This window comes from Stegastes partitus, unplaced genomic scaffold (genome assembly GCF_000690725.1).
Source record: "Stegastes partitus isolate 25-593 unplaced genomic scaffold, Stegastes_partitus-1.0.2 Scaffold857, whole genome shotgun sequence".
NCBI classification, from domain to species: Eukaryota; Metazoa; Chordata; class Actinopteri; family Pomacentridae; genus Stegastes; species Stegastes partitus.
Genome location: NW_007578588.1, coordinates 15,784 through 35,799, shown reverse-complemented (window position 1 = coordinate 35,799; position 20,016 = coordinate 15,784). Strand labels below are relative to the sequence as shown.

Sequence of the window (20,016 nt, the reverse complement as noted above, 5' to 3'; positions counted from 1 at the left end):
CTGCTCATCAGCAAAGGCCTCTCATTGGTCCACCACAGTTTGTTTGTTTTTTTAATTATTCTTTTCAACCACAATTCAAAAGCAACGTCTGATTTCACTAAATCATAATTTAGCACTTTTTTTTTTCTCATTACTTGTTTCAGTTTCTAGTTATTTGAGGGACTGTCGTGGACTTTGCTTTTCTTTCATGGAGGGGATGAAGACATGGAGGACGGCTGCAGGCAGCATGGTGCTCAGAGTGCTGGCTCATCTCCTGACCTGCTGTCATTCAGCTGAATCACCTCACAGACCTGCACATTCCTCTGAGCTGCATCTACAGGCAGGAAAAGTGGTTCTTTCATGAAGCGCCGTTTCAAAAGGCAGGAGACAATAAATTTCAAGGTTTCACGAGCTGGACTTTGAATGTTGTTTCTTTCAAAGCAGGCCAAGTGACATCACTATTCAAATCTCCGTAAACAGGCGGCATGCTGGAGCCGAAGCTTGTGACGCTGATCCAAACCCAGAGCGAGCCTCAGCGCTGCTCAGCGACCACAGAGCTGCTGCTGCAACTAGACAGACGCTTAGAGAGTGTTTTTACAACGCTAGCTTCGTTTTAGAAAAGCCTAGTGTTTGAATGTGTTTCAAGGTTAGTGCGGAAAACAACGTTTATTAAGCACAGTTTTAATAAAACCTTAATATTTGGATATGTACGAAGCAGCTGAAGCTGAACATGTTCTCCTGTTTCCTGTCTCTACTCTCGCTCCTGACTGGTACAGAAACTTTTGGTATCATTTGTTTTGAGAGAATTGAGTTTCGTTTACGATGCTCGCAGCATGTCAGCGTGTTCTTATGATCTCACATTTTAAAAATTCAGCAGCAAAACCCCTTCACAGAAACCGAGGCTCTACTTTGCTCGTGTAACTGGGAGGTCCTTAAAACCTGAACAAACCAAAGCAAACGTGTCTGTGTGGTGGGAAACTACAAAAGACAGCAGATCAGATTCTTTCAGCTCTTCAGAGTTGAACAGGTAACGGGCAGATGCATGCCTCTGCTTGGACTTCATTGCCAGAGTTGCTGCACAACACAAACTCAGCTTGAACATGGTGTCTGTCCAAATGAACAGGAAGAGGTGAACGGCAGCAGCACATCTCCACCATCTCTGCACATCTCAAGTTTCTAGGCAACTGAACAACGGTTTACATTTCCCAAAGGATGTTGAGCTCGTCTTACTGATGAAAACTTTGAACTGCTTAAATTATTCAGCTTCCATTTCAGTAAAACGTGTCTGGAAGGTTCAGGAGTCTGTGTGCTTGTGTGTCGATCTGTGTCTTGGTGTGTGCTGGTGGTGGCTGGGACTGCGTTTCAGGATGGGTTGGGGTTTCCAGACGGGAGAGCTCTCACTCACTCTCCTCCACACCTGATCTCCAACCTCCACCTGTGCTCCAGCGCCACTCGATTATCCTCCTCCGAGTGCTACCAGGCCAGCAGTGCTTTGAGGTGCTTTGCTTTGTCTAATGTGTGTTTTATGTGTGCTTTACCCAGAACCTCCCCGATGGATCGTAGCCTCCCCCGCTCCGCTTTGGCAGCAGAACCACAGCCTCTGTCGCCTCTCCCGGTCCCCCAGGAAGCTCCCCCAGGATCTCCCCACTCACTCGGCTTCCCGCACAAGCTTCCCGGTGTCCCCTGGTTCCCTGCTGTTGTTCAATAAATCCTTCTGGTTTGCATTCTTGGATCCTTCCTTAGACGGAACCCTCACAGTCTGTTGTGTAGGTCAGTGTTTGAGTGGGTGACGTCCACGTGACTGCCAGAGCCCAACATCTCCCAACAGAACATCAGGTCCGGGTTTGGATGTAGTGGCTGATGAGTGTGTAACTGAATCACCTGATTGTGATGCTCAGTAATCCAACACATGGAATCAAAACAGAACATTACACACTTTCACAGACTAAACAACATGTATGTGGACATGACGCATAATTCAAACATTTTACAACAAACAGGATTTATTATGTGTATATATTGTTATATTAATACTACTTTTATGACATGTTGCTCAGCAGAAATCCCCTCGTCTGTGTCGTCCTGCTGGTGAGCAGCTGTAAAGATCTTCAGCTCTTCTCACATGTAGTTCAGCTGAGCTGCTGAGAGACGCTCACGTCTCACTGACAGCTAAGGTTAAGTTAAGGGGACCATCATTTATGTCCAGAACTGTTTCATGAGTTCATTTTTTAAAATAATTCTGTTGAACTGTGGTTCCAAAGCAACGTCTGGTTGTCATTGGTTCATTTTCATAAAATTTTTATTTATTATTACTTTTGTCAGATTCACTTTATTTCTATAACCTTTGTGGGTTTTCTTTCATTAACCGAGGGCTACCAACCACTGTGTCCAACACTGTGGGTTGGTTTTATTGGTTTTATTGGTTTTAGAGTGTTGTCTTCACTTTTCTTTTAGCTACAGCCAGATGATGTCATTCAACAGGCAGATCCACGCCTTCTTTCTCTGGTTGAAACACATCCGTCCTATAAACCGTCTCTGTAGTGGGATCTATATATATATATATATATATATATATATAAGCTGTGTCAGCCTCATATCAACCTTTAGCCCCAGTTATCGGTGTTCACGTATACACTCCCTCAGCAGGATTCTGTGGCGACTGCAGGGTAACCATCACTGTCTTTGGTTGTGTGAGGTGACAGACACACTCCAGACCACCAGCTTTATCTTAAAACCCTTTACGCGGTCCTTCCTTATATGATCATGATGTTGTATTAAAGCAACCAGAAGATGGAAGATCTGAGGCTCATTCATATATTTATTAGAGCAAAACACTGAAAGCGTGATTACAGATCTCACATCAGAATACAGCATCGGCTACCCAAATGATTGAAGGCTAACTTTAATTTACTGCTTGTTAGTCGAACTTTTAAAGGTACTGCTGTTTAAAACGCAAACAATCCACATCTTACAGGATCCACAGTGATTTGTAATCATCTGCCGTCGGCTTCAGACTTCAGTGTTCGTCTCCTCTTTGACCTGCTTCTCCCACACAAACTCCAAAGTGCAGTCCTGCATCTTAGAGGTGAAGACGCTCACGAAATGTTGGTTCTGCTCTTCTGTGAACAAGTTTCTCCAGTCCCCGATCTCACCTGTGTTGGAGAAAGTAGTGAAGGACAATTATAATTAATTATAGGCTTTCAGGTTGTGCTTACAACTGATGCCTAAAAAATGTCTTTGTTCTGATTTGTGTCCTGTTCACTGCAGAGTTCAGTGCAGAAAGGATGACCGCTGTTTTCTACCTGAAACTGTTTCTATTGAATTTCTCTTTGCATTGAAACAAGCTGTGCCATCACAGACTGCAGCAATGATTCACAGCTAACAGCAAGTCAACTAGAAATGGGTTTTTCTCAGAGCTTTTTCATTTTAAATATTTTAAGTATATAAATAAAAATGTAATAATAAGAGTAATTAAATAAAGTGTTTAAATGAATAATCCCTAAATGTTTTTTTTGTGTCTTGTGACCTCTGAAATCATCTCGGGGCCCTTTGAGGGTTCCTGAACCTCAGGTTAGAAACCACTGTAATTTTAGCAGATATAAATTGAGGATTGAAGTTTTTGCGGCGACTCTTTCTCTTAGTATCTGCATACGAATAAACACGGCCACCTTTCCTCATGAAGGAGCCCTTGCTGTGATCCATTATCTGTTCAGGGACGAGGCTGTAGTTGACCATCTGGTTGTCTCTCATGCTGCTGAAGCTGCAGTGCTTCACACAGTTGTTGACTTCGTCGTCCACCAGGGGGCGCTGCAGGAAAGAGCTCACCCTCTTAATGGTGCCCTGTAGGTCCTGGCAGCAGGAAGAAGACAAGAGTAAGAACAAAATTACACAAAAAAATGGCCTGATCGGACAAGAACCTTTGGATTCCCTCCCTTGGCTGCTACATGTGAGCAGCAGCTCCTTTAAATGTCATCGGACTGAGAGCTGAGTGTGAAGAAGAAACGACATGCTTTGTCTTATAAGTAAGGAGCAAGATAGGTAAGTGTTGTACAGAAAACTGGTCACTTAGTTGTCTGTTTTAAAATCAGAGGGCTTCACCAGCGACATCTGCTCATAGGTGACGTGCAGCAGACGGTGGGCCGCTGCTGTCTGACTGGTCCAGCCTCTAATGTGGTCAAACCAGGAGCCAAAGTGCACTGAAACAAACAAGTGTGACAAAATACTGCTCAGCTGATTCAAATTGTGACTTGATGAAATCCTTTTTTTAAAAAAAAAACACTCATGAAGACTCACGTGTGCCCTGCAGAAACTGATCTAAAAACTCTGGAAATGAAGCAGCTTCAGGGAGAAAGTTGGCCATTTTGTGGAAGTAATAAAAGGACACGACCACGTCTTTAGGGTTCCTGCTCACGTAGAGGACCTGCGAGAGGACAACGAACAGCATGTTTGACTGAATGCTCCCGGCGCTTCCTATCACGAGATGTTTGAGGCTGATACTAATATTGATATGAGCGAGCTGTACAGTCATAGGGCTAGGGTTGCCCTAACCCTAGTCACATTATTAGGAACACATCAGCAGTCTGTAACAACAACTCTGCCTTAAATCTATGAACCTGTTCCGACCCAGCTCGGTAGGGAGAGGGAAGCAGCATCGAACCTGACCAGCGGTCCGTCACTGTGTATTGGCTGATACCAGCTTTTCTGCATCAACAGTCAACCTTCAAACCGTCCTCTTGGACTTTGACTGAGGTCCATAGTTACTGATATTGATACCTGCAGAGATGTTACTGTAGAAACAGAACAGCGTCTCAGTGTTCTCTGATACACAAACTATGTAATGAATATACTGATTATCCCTGAAATACTTTGCATTTTGCTGTGCAGTTTATTTTTACTTATTGGCCAACATATAGTGCAGTACCAGGTACCAGCGTGACCCTGACATCGTGTACTGGTCTGATCAATATATATACTGGTGACCCGTCTTCTCTGTTGGTTTACAGCCCCACCTGCTGGCAACAGAAAAAAAGTAGTTTTCGTGATTATGAGTAACTTAGAATTGAATTCTTTATAAACAAAACAGTGAAAGTCCTCTGGTGAGCTGCATTAAAGTCTGAAGCGGTGTTTCAGTGTGTGTGACCCAGACTGTGGGAACGTCAAGCATTCGGTCATTGAAACAGAGAGCACAGCTGGGGCTGACTGCCACTGCTGAAATTTGGCTTTTTGCAAAGTACTGTTGTCAAAACTGGGTTTTCGTCAGCAGATAGCACGATAAAAATGTAAACGTATCAGTGCCCACCAGCACCAAATGGAATTAGACCTCAATCATCTTTGTGGTAGTTTTCTACCAAACATGAATGGTGCAGAAATCATTTAGGCAACAGTGAAGTTTAGCAAGCTTGGCAAACACAGCTGCCCAAACGGTCAGCGCACGCTAAAGAAGGCTGTAAGCGGAGGAGAACCAGCATGTGTCCATCCAGTTCTCACCTCAACAGGACTGTGGCAAAACGCAAAGTAGCACAGGATGTCAAATTGTGTGATTTTCCACCTAAAACAGGACTGATGACAGCTCAGTTTGTATGAAAGAGTAACGAGACCTTGGCTTTAGAGCCCTGGAGGGCAGGGCCCAGCAGGTGATACGGCAGGTGTGTGGTGATGACTCGATGTGGGGCGGATGAGGCCTCCAGCACGGCAGAACAGTAGTACTGCTCCAACCAGGGAGCTCGGGTCCAGTTTGGGACACTTCTGGATAACTGGGGGTCTCCTCTGCTGGATATAAGACTCACAATTTCCTGCATCCATGTAGTGCCTGTTAAAATAGTTGAGAGAAGCACCTGTGACCTGACTTTTGTTAAATTAATAACAGCAAGAAGACCTTTTTAAAAACGTGAATACCTCGACTGCAAAGTAATGCCAAGTTGTAGCTTCACAGAGCGTACATCATGCAGCATGTCTGAGGTGTGCAGAAGTGCACATTTACCGTTAGATCGTCATAATGTGGCGTCACTGTGGCAATGATTTCTAATTATTCTGAGTAATTATTGAAGTTCATCCTGCTGCTGTCTGATGATGCAGGTATTCATTTAACACACATTTACACGCACTCAGAGTAACTTATGAGCTCGTCAGTGTTTAAAGTTTCCTTATTCTTTATGCACATGCTGAAAGTGATCCCATCATTTCACTGCAAATATATACATTTAAGCAACAAAACTGAAAACTGTGAAAGAATGCACTTGAGAGTAAAAATTAATGAATAAAAAAACTGAAAGTCCAAAATAAACAATATTTGCTGAAAATCAAAATATATCTGCAGATGTGGTGGTGATGGATTCATCTGTAGAAACTCTGTGCAGTAGCTCAGCCGTCTGCTGTGTGTGAAAACATTTGAATTGTTCAAGCTCCATAAGATCACAGTGAAGATCTGAATGATAAATGAAGCCCGTGTCTCATTGTGGACCAAGCTGCCGTTTAATTAAGTCAAAGAAAGGCTGTTTGTTCAACGTAAAGCTGTGTCTTAAAGCAGATGTCCAGAGTCGTAGAAAAGCTGGTGATGCTGAAGGAGACAAAGCTGATCAATGTGGGTATCAGAAAGAGCTCCGCTAAACTCTGGGCCACTTTACCCACGAGCCTACCTAACTAAATGCTGTCTCATCCTCCATCACTGCTGCTAGACACATGACGCTGTAAATTCACATCTAGCCATTGATTTCTGACTAACATGCACTGAGTTTTTCCGTTGATTCTGTGTGAGTCATCCGGGACAGGTGTGGCATGCACCGTGCTTTCCAAGAAGACAGCATGAAACAGTAGGAACAAGCCAACGAACACAGAAACGACTTTAAACAAGCAGGAGGCTCACGTGGCAGCGGTGAGCTGGACGACGCTTGACACTGCAGAAGCAAGCTGATAATCTGTCCTCTCGCTTACCTGACTTTGGATAAGACACAATGAGGACGTCTGTGTCCTTGAACAGAAACTTGACAGCAGACTCCAAAGACTCCTGAGTGTGCAGGTGTCCAGGAAACGAAATACCATGAAAGCTCTCCGTGACATCCAACCTGGCCATTTCTTGATATATTTACAGATGCGCTGCTCTTTGGTAAACCAGTTCAGTTCGTGGTTTCTGTAACTAAGCCTGCTTCTGGTCGTCTCTCCACGCCACACTGACCCTTTTTCCTTCTGGCTCCCTGACAAAGACCAAGTGGTGTCCACACAGGCTTTACCTGGGTCAGAGAGAGGAAGTGCAAATGGACCTCCTCCACGGAGCTTCAGACAGCGGGGGTTTCTTGCAATACTTGTCAGATTTACACAGCTCTCGTGTTCACAGCTAAGCAGGAAAGAACAAACAGTTTATTGTGTACATGTGCAAAGATCTGTTTGCTGACTAAAAAGACAGAATTTAGTCTCTAACTGATGGAATCTATTCATTTATATCTGCACACAAGCAGGGAATCATTTGTTCTGGACCCTCCTTATACATATAATAATATATATCCTTATAATATACAAAATCTGGAAGTATATTGCAGGTCTGTAAATACTGTACAGAGCTTCAAGCAACAATAGAAATACGGCAAAGTGGTCCGTTTTTATTCAAAACTATGCACAAGTTTTTCTGTTGTAACATAACAAATGTAGGGAACAAGTGAGACGGACTGTTCGGGTTAGCATTCAGGCATTCACACGAGCTGAGCTGAACTCCCTTCTGGACCACTGGACTCAGCCCGCCAGTGCAAACAGTGCAGAGGATTATTCCAGCAGGTTCAGGATAGAACCACAGGCGTGTCAGATCCAGAAACTGTGGGATGTTCCAAATGAGCACACTGACCACTGTTCAGTACCATGTTGGGAAGATCCCACAACAGCACAGTGGACAGTCTGGGCCTGCTGGTGCTGTGGTGAACTGGGTTTCATTTGCAGTTTTTACCCACATGATCAGTGGCAACATGGACAATCTGAACCTTACATAAGACTTGTGGGAAACACAAGTTTCCATCAGTGTGTATGAGACGCGGTTTGGTTTGTGCACCAACAGAATGAGGCTGAAGTTTGATGACAAAGGTTGTTGAGCCTTCACGTCTGCTGCTTGGGAGGCACATCTGATGAGACTGAATGTGTTGAAAGCCTCTGTTGGGTGGAGACACTTCATCTGAAGTGCGTGTGGTGTTAAAAGATAAATCGCTAATAAATGAATACTTTTTCAAAGCTTTCTAAAATGTTAAATGCTAGTGTACATTATCCAAAGCAGGTATGTCTGCCAATTAACTGATTTGATTTCAAAGTATGTCATTTTTAACATTTTATAATTCAGTGTTGTGCCTGAGTGTTAATGAGCTGCATACCAGACACTGAAGTACAAACACTAGACCGGATTGGGTTTTTCTTTTCTGACTGTTTGACTGAGAAAAGTGGGCGTTACTTACTCGGAAAGTGGAAAAGCAGCCTTGAAGATAACAAGGTGGAGTCGATAGTGGTCGTAGATCAGTGCTGTCATAGGAGATACCGCGTCTTATCTGCTCGTCTATAGTAAAGATAAATGAAGCTTTAAATGTGCAGTGTCTCCTACTATTTTATCATTATACAAGGTCTTCAGGTTGGAATTTTTAGCCAGTAAACAGACTCGTAACTCACTTGTGGTGTGGAGATAACATCCCTGTTTCAGTCATATCAGGAACAATTTCGATCTGATCTCATTTGTTGTTGGAATATCGGTTGCATCACATCATCACAGCAACTCACCAAGTGATAATGATTCCTTACATCCCAATGTAAAGCTCACAGCTGGCTCCTGTTGCACAATCCGCCGTCAGCCTGTCTGCAGCTCACATGGTGAGGCTTCGTCAGCAACCAGCTGACTGTTAACAACCGTCACAGAAAAGGAATGAAACAAGGATTTTATTGCTGTTGTAGAAACATGACCATCAAAAATTGAAGTCATCCACTAAATGTCTGGTTTCTTGGATGCTGGTTGTGCTTAAAGACCTGTCAGTTCACTCTTGCAGCCAAAACCAGACAGTGAGTTTGATTTGCTCGTGGCTGTGAGCAAAAGCATCTCTAGAAAGTAAATCAATTCGGTGGATTGAGAGGCAGCTGCTCTTTCGGACTGGTTCATTTGGAATCTGTGGGCAGCGAATGGGCAGGATTATGCACATTTTTAGCTAAACAACTATTGGTTGGTCAGTTTTCACATAAAAAACTGACCTGAAATGCCTGGAGGCCCTCCAGTGAAGGGGAACGGCAGGAGCAAACCTACTCATGTTGTCACTACTTTAATTTTATATCTCCAAGACTTTAGGACATACAGAACACAATAAAATCAATATGGGGCGACTTTTTTTACTTCCAACAAGCTGGAGTCGCAACAGTGATCGCAATGCGTTTGATGTGGCTCTCCAAGTGCATTTAACTGAATTTACGTGAGCTTACAAGTGTGAGGTACAAACTGTTCTTGCAATCAGTCAAAGGTCATACAGGGGAGATCATGAAGTGAGATGTGGTTTATGAGTGATTTTATATGTACTTTTACTGTTGATATGAGATTATGAGGGATGAGAGGTCAGCCAGAGTTTCAGTCATTCACACTGTCGCCATCACAGCAAAGAACATGTGGAACAAAGAAGATGTGAATGAAGAGAACTTTACCAGTGATGAGTGCAACGTGTTCAAAGGTTCTGTCAGGTTCTGTCTGCACAAACAGTGTTTCCAAACAGAACCAGTTTATTGTTGGCTTTCGCCTTTTCATGGAATTTGTGGACAACATAAAAGAAGCACATAGACTCAGGTGTACAGCCGTACTGGACAACATCTCTTTATTCCATCATTCAAGCTGTGAAGCAAACGTTTTAGTAGGTTTCAGCTCAGTTCGCTCTCTGTCACAGAGAAGATCATTAAGCTGGTTTATAGTTCTGGAAAATCTTCCCACTGAGTTTTTCAAGGCCACAGGAATCACAAAATAATACTCTCAGATAATATTGCCCAAAACATAAATTGTGAACTTTAGAAAAGCTGACAAAAGGCACATTATCCATTAACCGTGTCCTGAGCAGCCGCTATCGAGATTCTAAGAATGTTTACGGTAATGTGCTGCATTTATGACAGCTGAAGCTGTAATGAGAAACAGATTGAAGACAGAGGAGGAGCGATGAGCATTCAGAGGCATAAACCAACGGAGACGGGCAGAAAACCGAGTGACAGTCTGCACTGATCCAAGCAACAACAGCAAAAAGCCTTACAACAGAGAAAGACCTACTTTCATGCTTCAAGGTAAAGAGAGACCAACTAGATCACGTTTGTGTTGGAGGGTAAGTTTAGAGACACAAGGAAAAAGCAGAGCAGCTCATTCAACAGTGTGTGAAAGTTCAGGAAATGCTGACCAAGGTTGTGTTAGCTTCATGCGTGGTGCTGTGGGTCAGTTCTACCTCGGCTCAGGAGCCATTCATGACCAGAGCCCTTCAGCTGATGTCTGAGACGCCGCTCATCGATGGGTGAGTGCAAAAGTCTGACATCAAATAAACAGTGCTTTGCATGTTATCTGCTGTTTTTCATATGAGCAGTGAACGTTTTACATTCTGTCCTGAAGGTCCACATATGGAAGCAATTTCTAGCTCTGATCCAACAAAACAAGAAGTTTTCCTTCCTGCTGTCACAGTTGAAGTTTTGAGAAAAGGCTCTATGAGCCTCTGACCCTTTTCCTGAACTCTTTTCCAGCCATAACGACCTGCCCTGGCAGCTTCGGAAGCAGTTCAACAATGAGCTCAACAAAGTGGATCTTCACACACTGCAGACAACACACACCAACATCCCTAAGATCAAGCAGGGACGGCTTGGTGCACAGGTATGTACAGAACACAATGTACTGGCACATTAAAGGAAACTATGTTTTCGAGGTCAAGGCTCCTTTATCTGCTGGTCCCACCGTCCTGTCTTCAAAACACAACTTGTTTCTATGAAAGAAGTCAAGCTGACCTGCTGAAGCTGGTTGACAGAATAACTCGGATGCCTCAGTCTTCCTCTGTCCTTGCCTTTCTATAAATATATTCTTGTTCTGATTAGATTTTTTTTATTGTTAATATATTAAGGTGCAGAGGCTGTTGCATGTTTAAGTGTTCCTATGTTGAGATAAATATATGGAGTATATAGCATCTGATAATATTTTTATCCTTTTAAATTTTTAACCTTGCAAGTCTTCACTTTTACTCTTAAGGAAACATTATAGATTGAAAATAATTAAGTGTACCAAGCTGCTCTGTGGTGCCAAAGACAAGGTGGATCAAAACATTTTATCTTAGAATCTGCTCTTTCTGGGCTGCAGGTGTCTCGGTGGTTAGCACCGTTAGCGCCTCACAGCTAGAAGGTCGCTGGTTGGTGTCCCGGTGAGGACACCCGGGATCTTCCTGCGTGGAGTCTCCATGTTCTCCCCGTGCAGCGTGGGTTCTCTCCGGGTTCTCCGGCTTCCTCCCACAGTCCAGAAACATGCTGAGGTTAATTGGTGATTGTAAATTGTCCGTAGGTGTGAATGTGAGTGTGCTTGGTTGTCTGTCTCTAAGTGTAGCCCTGTGATAGACTGGTTACCTGTCCAGGTGAACCTGCCTTCACCCTGAGTCAGCTGGGATAGAAAGATACAAAGATGATTTTGTATGCAGATGACACAGTTATCTATACATCCAACTTAATCATGCATTCATTTAGACCGTTAGACATTATATCTTTTCCCTAACACTTTGGTACATATACATTATTTCAACCTGTTATTTCTACTCAAGTAAAGGATTTGAATGTTCTTCTGTCCCTGGAGGCCACAGCTGGCTAACTGGATACTTGCCAGAGAGATGCATGCATTTTTTCATTTACTCAGCCTCAGCTGCTCACCAGCTCAGCTTGTAGTGCCACAACTATCCATGTTCTCATTTTACCTGAACTAAAAATGATTCACATCAGTTCTATGCAAGTATACAAATTTTAACTGCTGAAAAAAAGAGCACTGACATCAGATGTGTTGTTGGCTGGTATTCTGAGCAGAGGTCAGTCCGACAGTGTGTCCTTAATGCAGCTGCTGTGAGACACAGGTCATGTAACCAGAGCCTACATGACATTAATTAATGAAAAACGATGTGATTGTAAGGACACACAGTGGTGCCGGTGATTCACACATCATACTTTGTTCCTCTCTCAGTTCTGGTCGGCCTACGTGCCCTGTGACACTCAGTACAAAGATGCTGTCAGACAAACACTGGAGCAGATAGATGTGGTCCACAGGATGTGCCTGAAATACCCAGAAACCTTCATGTTTGCCACCAGCAGCCAAGGTGAGACATTCATGTGTAGTTCCAGACATTCAAATGACTGTTCCAACCTGCTCTTGCTTCCTGCCTGCGTCACTCATGAACTGCCACGTCTGCATAGAAATCATGGACGCCTTCAGAATGAACAAGACAGCCAGTCTGATCGGGGTGGAGGGCGGTCACTCCATCGACAGCAGCCTGGGCACCCTGCGCACCATGTACCACCTGGGGGTCCGATACCTCACACTCACGCACTCCTGCAACACACCCTGGTAAGAGCCAGCAGCTCAGCAGACACCTGGCATCCAACACACAAAGAACATCAACACACACGACTGCAGTAGCATTCAGTACAGAGAGGCATGACAGTCGTACTCCTCTCCAAGAAATAAATGTGTAAAGTAACAGAAAAAGCCCTGTCAGCTCATTACCCCCACTTTGTTCTTTAATTAAATAAACTGTGTGTCTACAGCAAGAAAAGCAACAGAAGAAACAGGACCTGAATGTATTTTAACTCTACATCTATGGGAAGGAAAACTTTTAAAAAAATGTACTGGTAGAACATTTTCTGGACCGACAGTAAACACAAAGACTTTCTGATTTTTAAATAGTGTATCTGTGGTAAAAGCACCAGGACACGTTTTAGTTATTTAATGGTAAAAGTATAATCAATGTGGACATGTTATTTAGTGGAATATCTAAAGCTCAAAAACAGAAAACGTATGGACAGCAGGGCCGCTGCTACAGCTCACCTGGCTGAGCTGGCGACCCGTGTACCGGCCGCTTCAGCTCACCTGGCTGAGCTGGCGACCCGTGTACCGGCCGCTTCAGCTCACCTGGCTGAGCTGGCGACCCGTGTACCGGCCGCTTCAGCTCACCTGGCTGAGCTGGCGACCCGTGTACCGGCCGCTTCAGCTCACCTGGCTGAGCTGGCGACCCGTGTACCGGCCGCTTCAGCTCACCTGGCTGAGCTGGCGACCCGTGTACTGGGGCTGGGGTCCCGACGCAGCGGTCGTGGGTTTGAATCCAGCTGCAGGTCCCGCCCCATTCTTCTGCCCACTTTCCTGTCTCTGTCTCTCTGCTGTCCTGTAATAAAGGCAAAAAGGCCAAAAAAAAAAAAAATTTAAAAAAAAAAAGCTTGGACAGCTCATTTGTGTGATTTGCACATAATCAAAAAAACCCAACAAGATAAAATCTGTTAAATGATGGTTCACATACTCTTAAGTTCAAAACACTACCTCCAGCTATAAAGACCAAACTCTTCCGTTAGCTTTACCTGCAGTGATGCTTACAAGCTGGATGAATTTCATTAACTATAAAAAGTTTTCTCCTTTTAGTGCTTTTCAGCATTGAATCATGATCAATATATATAACATTTGTTTGTCAGCAAGAAACTGAGCCGGAGCATTCAGCCAAAGCAGCAAATAAATGGTTTCAAAGACAGCAAGGTGAAGGTGGAGGATTCACGGCCCAGACCTCAAACCAATTTGTGGCTGAACTTGAAAAGAGCTACTCACTCACGATCCCTGTGCAGCCGATAGTGTGAACATTCTTTCAAAGAAAAATGTTAAAGTGGCAGCGTCCAGACGGAGACCTCTACACACAGGCTCAAAGCTGCACAGGTGCATTAACTCAATAGTGTCTTAAATGGGATGCACACTTTGGCTTTTGCTTATTTTTGGTTTTTTTTTTTTTTTTTAACTGACAATAAATTTTAAAAAATCAGTTTTCACTTTGACATAAAAGAATATTTTTTGTAAACTCTGGTCTAAAAAGTCAAACAAATTCACCATCATTTCATGTTGAAAAGCAACAATCGGGGAGAACTTCCAAAGGAAGGAAATACTGTTTACAGGCACTGCATATCATTCATATCACCCTAAAAATACTAAACTAGCATAAAACAAAAATGTTGTATTTTTATCTCTGAGCTGTTCCATTTTTGCTAATCCGGTCCATACACAAAGACATCAGTCGAACATTACATCGACTGATAATAGTTCCAAAATGTAAAAAAAGAAATACAAACGTAGATCATGCACTGTGGACAATTTCTATTAAATATACGGCCATACAACTGTTAATACACAGATAAGTGAAGTACAAGTAATTCAAGTTTGTACCTAAGTGGGGGGCGCCGCTACAGCTCACCTGGTTGAGCTGGCGACCCAGGTACAGGGCTGGAGTCCCCGACGCAGCGGCCATGAGCTGGAATCCGGCTCATGGCCCTTTGCTGCAGGTCCTTCCCCCATTCCTCTCCCCACTGTCCTGTCTCTCTCTACCTGCACTTTCAAATAAAGGCAGAAATGCCAAAAATATAACTTAAAAAAAAAAAAGTTTGTACCTAAGTGGAGATCTTAAATATCTGAGCCATCCGTCTCACACTTCAACAACATAAACACTGTGTGAAAGACGGCTGTATTAACACGAACTGTTCCAAACTAGAACACATCTTACAGAAACAGATGCACGAGGCAAAGAGATGTCCAACATGTCAGAACCAGGAAGAAAGCTTTGCTTTAGCTATTTATTCGGTTCATCACCATCAGTTCAGGTTGTGCTGTGAAAAGTACGGGGGATTCCTGCAGGCCCGCTTTGCTCTCCAAGCAACAGTATCGGATTCTGTAGAGAGCCGGGTTGTTACGGAAATGCTGCTACGCCTGAGTCAACACAGCTAATGACGCTACAGCTGAGAGCAAACTTTATGGACAGCAGCCACTCTTCCAAAAATAATGTCTCTGCATTCGTGAGTTGCTTTAGCAGTGATGTTGGCTTGCACGTAGTTGTGTATAAATATTTTTTTTGTACATGTATGAGCTATATCTAAAGACACCTTCTATGTGCAGTGAAAACTTTCAATCACCAAATGTACTTGAGAATAAAGTATGAAAGAATACCACTAAGTGCCAAAGTTCCCAGGCTACAAATGTGATCCAGGGTTATGCTTTCATTTTTAATTTAAATTCAAGTTTGACTTTTTATGGTAACTTCTTTCCTATCAGGGCAGATAACTGGCTTGTTGACACCGGATCAGAACCATCTGAGCACAATGGTCTGTCTCCATTTGGCAAGGTCAGTGGTCCCAGCAGGCAGTGACAGGTCACGCTTTGAGTCTCAAAAATGTACATTTGTTTACATTTATTACAAGTTATTTGAATTCCCTTTGCTACAGGCAAAAACAAACATGAGTGTGAAAATGTGCAGAAATAAGAATGTTCTCGTGAAAACAGTTCAGAGGACTTTGACATGAAGTGGGAGAAACACTGAAAATGAGAGGAGAAATTAGGTCAACAATTTGTATAAGTTTGATATTTTATGCCAGTGTTAACAACTTAAATTGAAATTAAACAAAAAACACTCACAGAAATAATCATTGTGCTTTCCTACAACAGCAACTAATTTTGGAAATGAACCGTTTGGGGATGCTGATCGATCTGGCTCACGTGACTGTAGCAGTGATGAACCAGGTGCTGGACATGTCCAAAGCTCCAGTGATCTTCAGCCATTCTTCTGCATACAGCGTCTGTCCACACAAGAGAAACGTCCCAGACGATGTTCTCAGGAAAGTGGTGAGTCTGCAAATCAGGCACAAGTGCAAGACGCAGCAGGGCGATCTCAGCGCCGCCGAGGACCACCAGCCTGCTCAGTGGGGGAAGAAGTCCGTTATTTCACTTCAAGTATTGCTGCCAAAGTTCATCAAACGTCTTGGGAGTGCTCTTGAAGCAGAAACATTGCCACTGGGCATGATATTTTATGCCAAGAACAAACTGTTACGACTGTGTAAGCTGCATCTCACTGTTGTAGTTCCCAAGCTGAAGCAAATTTTAGATGATTTTATGTGCCGTTGGGTAATTTGTTCTCCCAGCCAGAGGAGTCAGGCCCGTCTCAGACAGGGACCAGTTAAATGTGATGAGATGATGATGGGAAAGTCAAAAAACATGAAGAGTAAACACTGAAGAGACGTCCTGTCTGGGCTGCTTGGTCCTCAGATAACGCACTCATAAATGCTCTTTATGACACCAGCAAGTTAGTGCTTGTAAACTGGTACAGTTTAGCTGATTTATTTCCCAGTTAAAGTCAATAAATCAAGAGAAGACTTACTGTGCACCACTGTAAAATAACAACCAGATAAAGCAGCAGAGGTATACCCAGAGAACATGCACTCTATTAGATAAGAAAACAGAGGTCAGTACCCTCATATGGATTATAGGGAGTGTGAATGCATCTCCTGGCCTGGATCACATCTTTTCCTGTTCCTCTTGTGCACTTTCATTGCCTAACAAAGCAGAAAGGACACGTGTCCTTCCAGCCTACAGATCAGTTTCTAGGACACCAAGTGTTTACTGTTGTGTCACATCCGTCTCTCCAGAAAGAAAAAAGAGGAGTCGTGATGGTGAACTTCTACAACGACTATGTGACCTGCAGCAAGACTGCCAAACTCTCAGATGTTGCTGGTAAATTCAAGTCATTACCACAATACCTGCTGTAAAGCTGGTGAAACGTTAACATTTATCATCCTCTGGAAAAACCCACTTCATTGTCACGTTCACTGCTTTCATTGCAGATCACTTTGACCATATAAAGAAAGTGGCCGGAGCAGATATCATCGGTTTCGGTGGAGATTATGATGGAGTTACCAGGTGAGTTTCAACGAAGGAACTTTAAGACCCAATTTTGAGGCTTCAAATGTACAATGAGTTGCTTGGAAACCATAAAGTATCTGGCTATAAGAGACCTGATAGGACAGTTATATGTGTAAGAGTACCTGGTGGGAGGTAAAACCATCCTTTTGCTTGTCACTGTCTCAGACTACCTGAAGGTTTGGAGGATGTGTCCAAGGTTCCCAGCTTGGTGGCTGAACTACTGAGGAGAGGATGGACTGATGAGGAAGTCAAAGCTGCTCTTGGAAATAACCTGCTCCGGGTCTTCACAGAGGCTGAGAGCGTGAGCAATGGACACATACACAACCTGGAGCATGTTTTTGGTTCTGCTGTGGGGGTGTTCTTAAGTCATATGGGATGGACTGTAGACAATGGAAAGAACACAGAGGAGAGATGTTCACCACCTCTTCATGTTGATGTCATTGGAAAGCTGAACAGTTGTGTAATTGCAGAGATGGTCATTTAAAAGTGAAAAAAAAAACAACATTTCAAGAAAAACTGCATTTTGTGAAACTCTGTTGCTCACTTTCTCTCCAAACGTTTAAAACAGATGATCAGAACCACTTTTGTATCTGTGTGATAAATACGAAGCAAACTAGGCTTATTAAAGGTCTAGAAACAGGAGCGAACAGCTGCCCTGGCTCTGTCCAAACTAAAACAACTGTATCATGGCAGCTGGGTTTCCAGTGACTCCTATAACTCTACATTTGCTATGATGGAAGTACTGAAACAAATGCAATCATGCATTTGATTCTGGAAAGATAACAAAACCTGCTGGATCACCTGTTCTGGTGATGCACAAAGCTGTGTTCAACATCTTGTGAGTAACTGCAGTTGACTACAGCTGGTGACTCTGAGGCACTTTATGTAGGGCCTATTAGAGACACGCATTAGACTCAGTGGGAAAGTCTCAGGAGCTCCGCAAAGGTCTGAAAAAGCAAATCATTGAAACAACAAATGAGCTATTTGGCCACAATGACCAGAAATATGTTTGGATGAAGACCTTAACTCCGAGAACACCAAATCTACTGTCAAGCATGGTGGTGGCAGCATCATGGCTGTGTTCAGCTGCCAGTGGCGCTGTTGCTTTACACAAAGTCAACTGAATATTGAAAAAAGAGGAAACTTCACCTAAAACCATCACACAAGGCTGGGTCTTGGATGTTCCAACACATCGATGAGGTCTAAACAAGTGACTAACTCAGGCTAGAATTAAGGTTTTAGACTGGCCTTCAAGAGTCCTGGCTTAAACCCCATCAAGCTCATGTGGACAGTGATGAAGAAACAAGTCATTAAGCACTGATTGGATCACGATCATAGTTCAATCGGATCTTTTTATACTGACGGTGTTTGAATAGCAGATCAGCTCTGTGCATGAACACATAGCTGTCAGTGTTTTTCTGTCTGCTGTCTGACAGTCTTATCTTTGTTTGGTAGATTCGCGACAGCCTGAAAGCCACAGATCCAGATGATGTTCCAATTCCATATGACGCGGTGCAGAACCCGTGCAGGACGAGCCACGGTTACGCCGGCGACGCTGGAGCTGTTCATTCAGTCAGCATGCTGACCCTCCTGCTCACACTGGCTCTGCAGGTTTGGGTCCATTAACAGCTGGATGTCCTGCTGATCAAGGCGACTGACTGTATGCATGCATTTGTGACTGTAAGGAGCTTCATCGTGTAGATTTAATTCCAATTTTTACTCCGTTATCTTGAGTTAAATGACAAAAAACAACAATGTATGAGTTAACTTAATGACAAAGAAAGTGGCACAATAATTTCCATGTCAGAGCTGAGTTTGTTCAAACCTGAGTTTCAGCTCATGACTGTTTTATCCACCGTAAACTGTCATAAGAGGCTGCAGTGGGAACATGTCAGTGTGATGGTCAGTGCTGTAAAGCAGACGCTGTTCTTAGGGTTTTCCATGATTTAATAAAAGAGATAGCAAAAATAAAGTCACACAAGTGTAATCACAATGCACAAATACAATATTCCTGAACTTCAGTCCAGTTTTCACACAGAGTAGAACACATTTGTGAGAAGAGCTCCACCTAGTGTTCTGACAGGGTAACACATCTGAGTGAGACACCACACCACTGGACCTTTTCAGCTCTGGTTTTATGTGTCCGGTCCAGCATCACAGCAGAACGATGGTGACGATCTGGCTGCTGTGTTGTGCTGAACAGATTTACTTTGCCAAGGGGAGCTTTATGAATATAAGGCCCTCTTGGTAGTCTGATTATTATGTATTCATTCTATTTTATTTCATTCATTTATTTTGGATGCTTGTTTATTACTGAATTTAATATAATACTGCTGGACCTGAAAGAGGAAAAAGAAAGTGTCCAGTTTACAGAAGTGAGAGAGAAAGAGAACAGATCCACCACCATCTGGACCAGCACACAGCAGAGATGATCTGACCACTTTGGCGGGAAAACAGAGCTGATGGTCATCAAGAGCACCTGGAAGAGATGAGGAAGCTGAGAAAAGCTCAACCATTACCAGAGCATGAGATTCATATGTGCACACAGTGATGAGGGAAAAGACACACAGAAGAAAAAACCCAAACAAACTACAAATGTCAGGAGAAATAAATCAATGAAATAAAGCAAAGGAAGGTATTAGTGCCCACACTGCAATTACTACAACACGATGACGTCACCAGATGTCCCCACAAAGAGAGAAAGCCTGAATGTCTGCGAGAAGTACTTTGATACGTGCTTTGACGTCACAATGACGTCACGGTAATAATTAAATGTTCAAATATCACCACCAAAGCACATTTCACTATGGATCTTACAAGAGAGAACCGCTTTGAAGAGAAACTGCCGAAGGACAATCGAGAGAAATAAGCCGACGCGATGAGAAGGTCCTCACCTGGAGATACGGAGCTGAGGAGCATGCCAGAGGAGGGGGCTGATACTTCTGCCCCCTCAGAGACAACAACCGGGGCACAAAGTGTAGGTGGGCTGCGCCTGGCNAACTGTCATAAGAGGCTGCAGTGGGAACATGTCAGTGTGATGGTCAGTGCTGTAAAGCAGACGCTGTTCTTAGGGTTTTCCATGATTTAATAAAATAAATTACAAGACTGAA

At 43.4% G+C, this 20,016-nt stretch overlaps 2 protein-coding genes across 3 annotated transcripts; one reads left to right on the top strand and one right to left on the bottom strand.

The window, feature by feature from the left end:
• Positions 1–2,988: 2,988 nt before the first annotated feature.
• sult5a1 (sulfotransferase family 5A, member 1) lies at positions 2,989–7,048 on the bottom strand. The gene is made up of 6 exons (XM_008293101.1): positions 6,910–7,048; positions 5,577–5,788; positions 4,273–4,399; positions 4,078–4,175; positions 3,648–3,828; positions 2,989–3,131 (listed from the first exon to the last, which is right to left on the bottom strand). Exons 1-6 carry the CDS (start codon positions 7,046–7,048, stop codon positions 2,989–2,991), a joined length of 900 nt encoding a protein of 299 aa, XP_008291323.1.
• Positions 7,049–10,133: 3,085 nt separating this feature from the next.
• Positions 10,134–20,016, top strand: LOC103365607 (dipeptidase 1-like). 2 transcript variants are annotated; one of them, XR_520622.1, is made up of 11 exons: positions 10,134–10,466; positions 10,690–10,816; positions 12,155–12,287; positions 12,385–12,535; positions 15,266–15,335; positions 15,656–15,832; positions 16,633–16,717; positions 16,828–16,903; positions 17,072–17,207; positions 18,362–18,780; positions 19,919–20,016. XR_520622.1 is itself a non-coding variant. In XM_008293082.1 (10 exons), the coding sequence occupies exons 1-10, from the start codon at positions 10,348–10,350 to the stop codon at positions 18,530–18,532; spliced, it is 1,245 nt and encodes a 414-aa protein (XP_008291304.1). In that variant the 5' UTR covers positions 10,134–10,347; the 3' UTR covers positions 18,533–18,856. The 2 variants fall into 2 exon arrangements, 1 of the variants encoding a protein (XP_008291304.1); XM_008293082.1 differs by lacking the exon at positions 19,919–20,016 and having other exon boundaries at positions 18,362–18,856.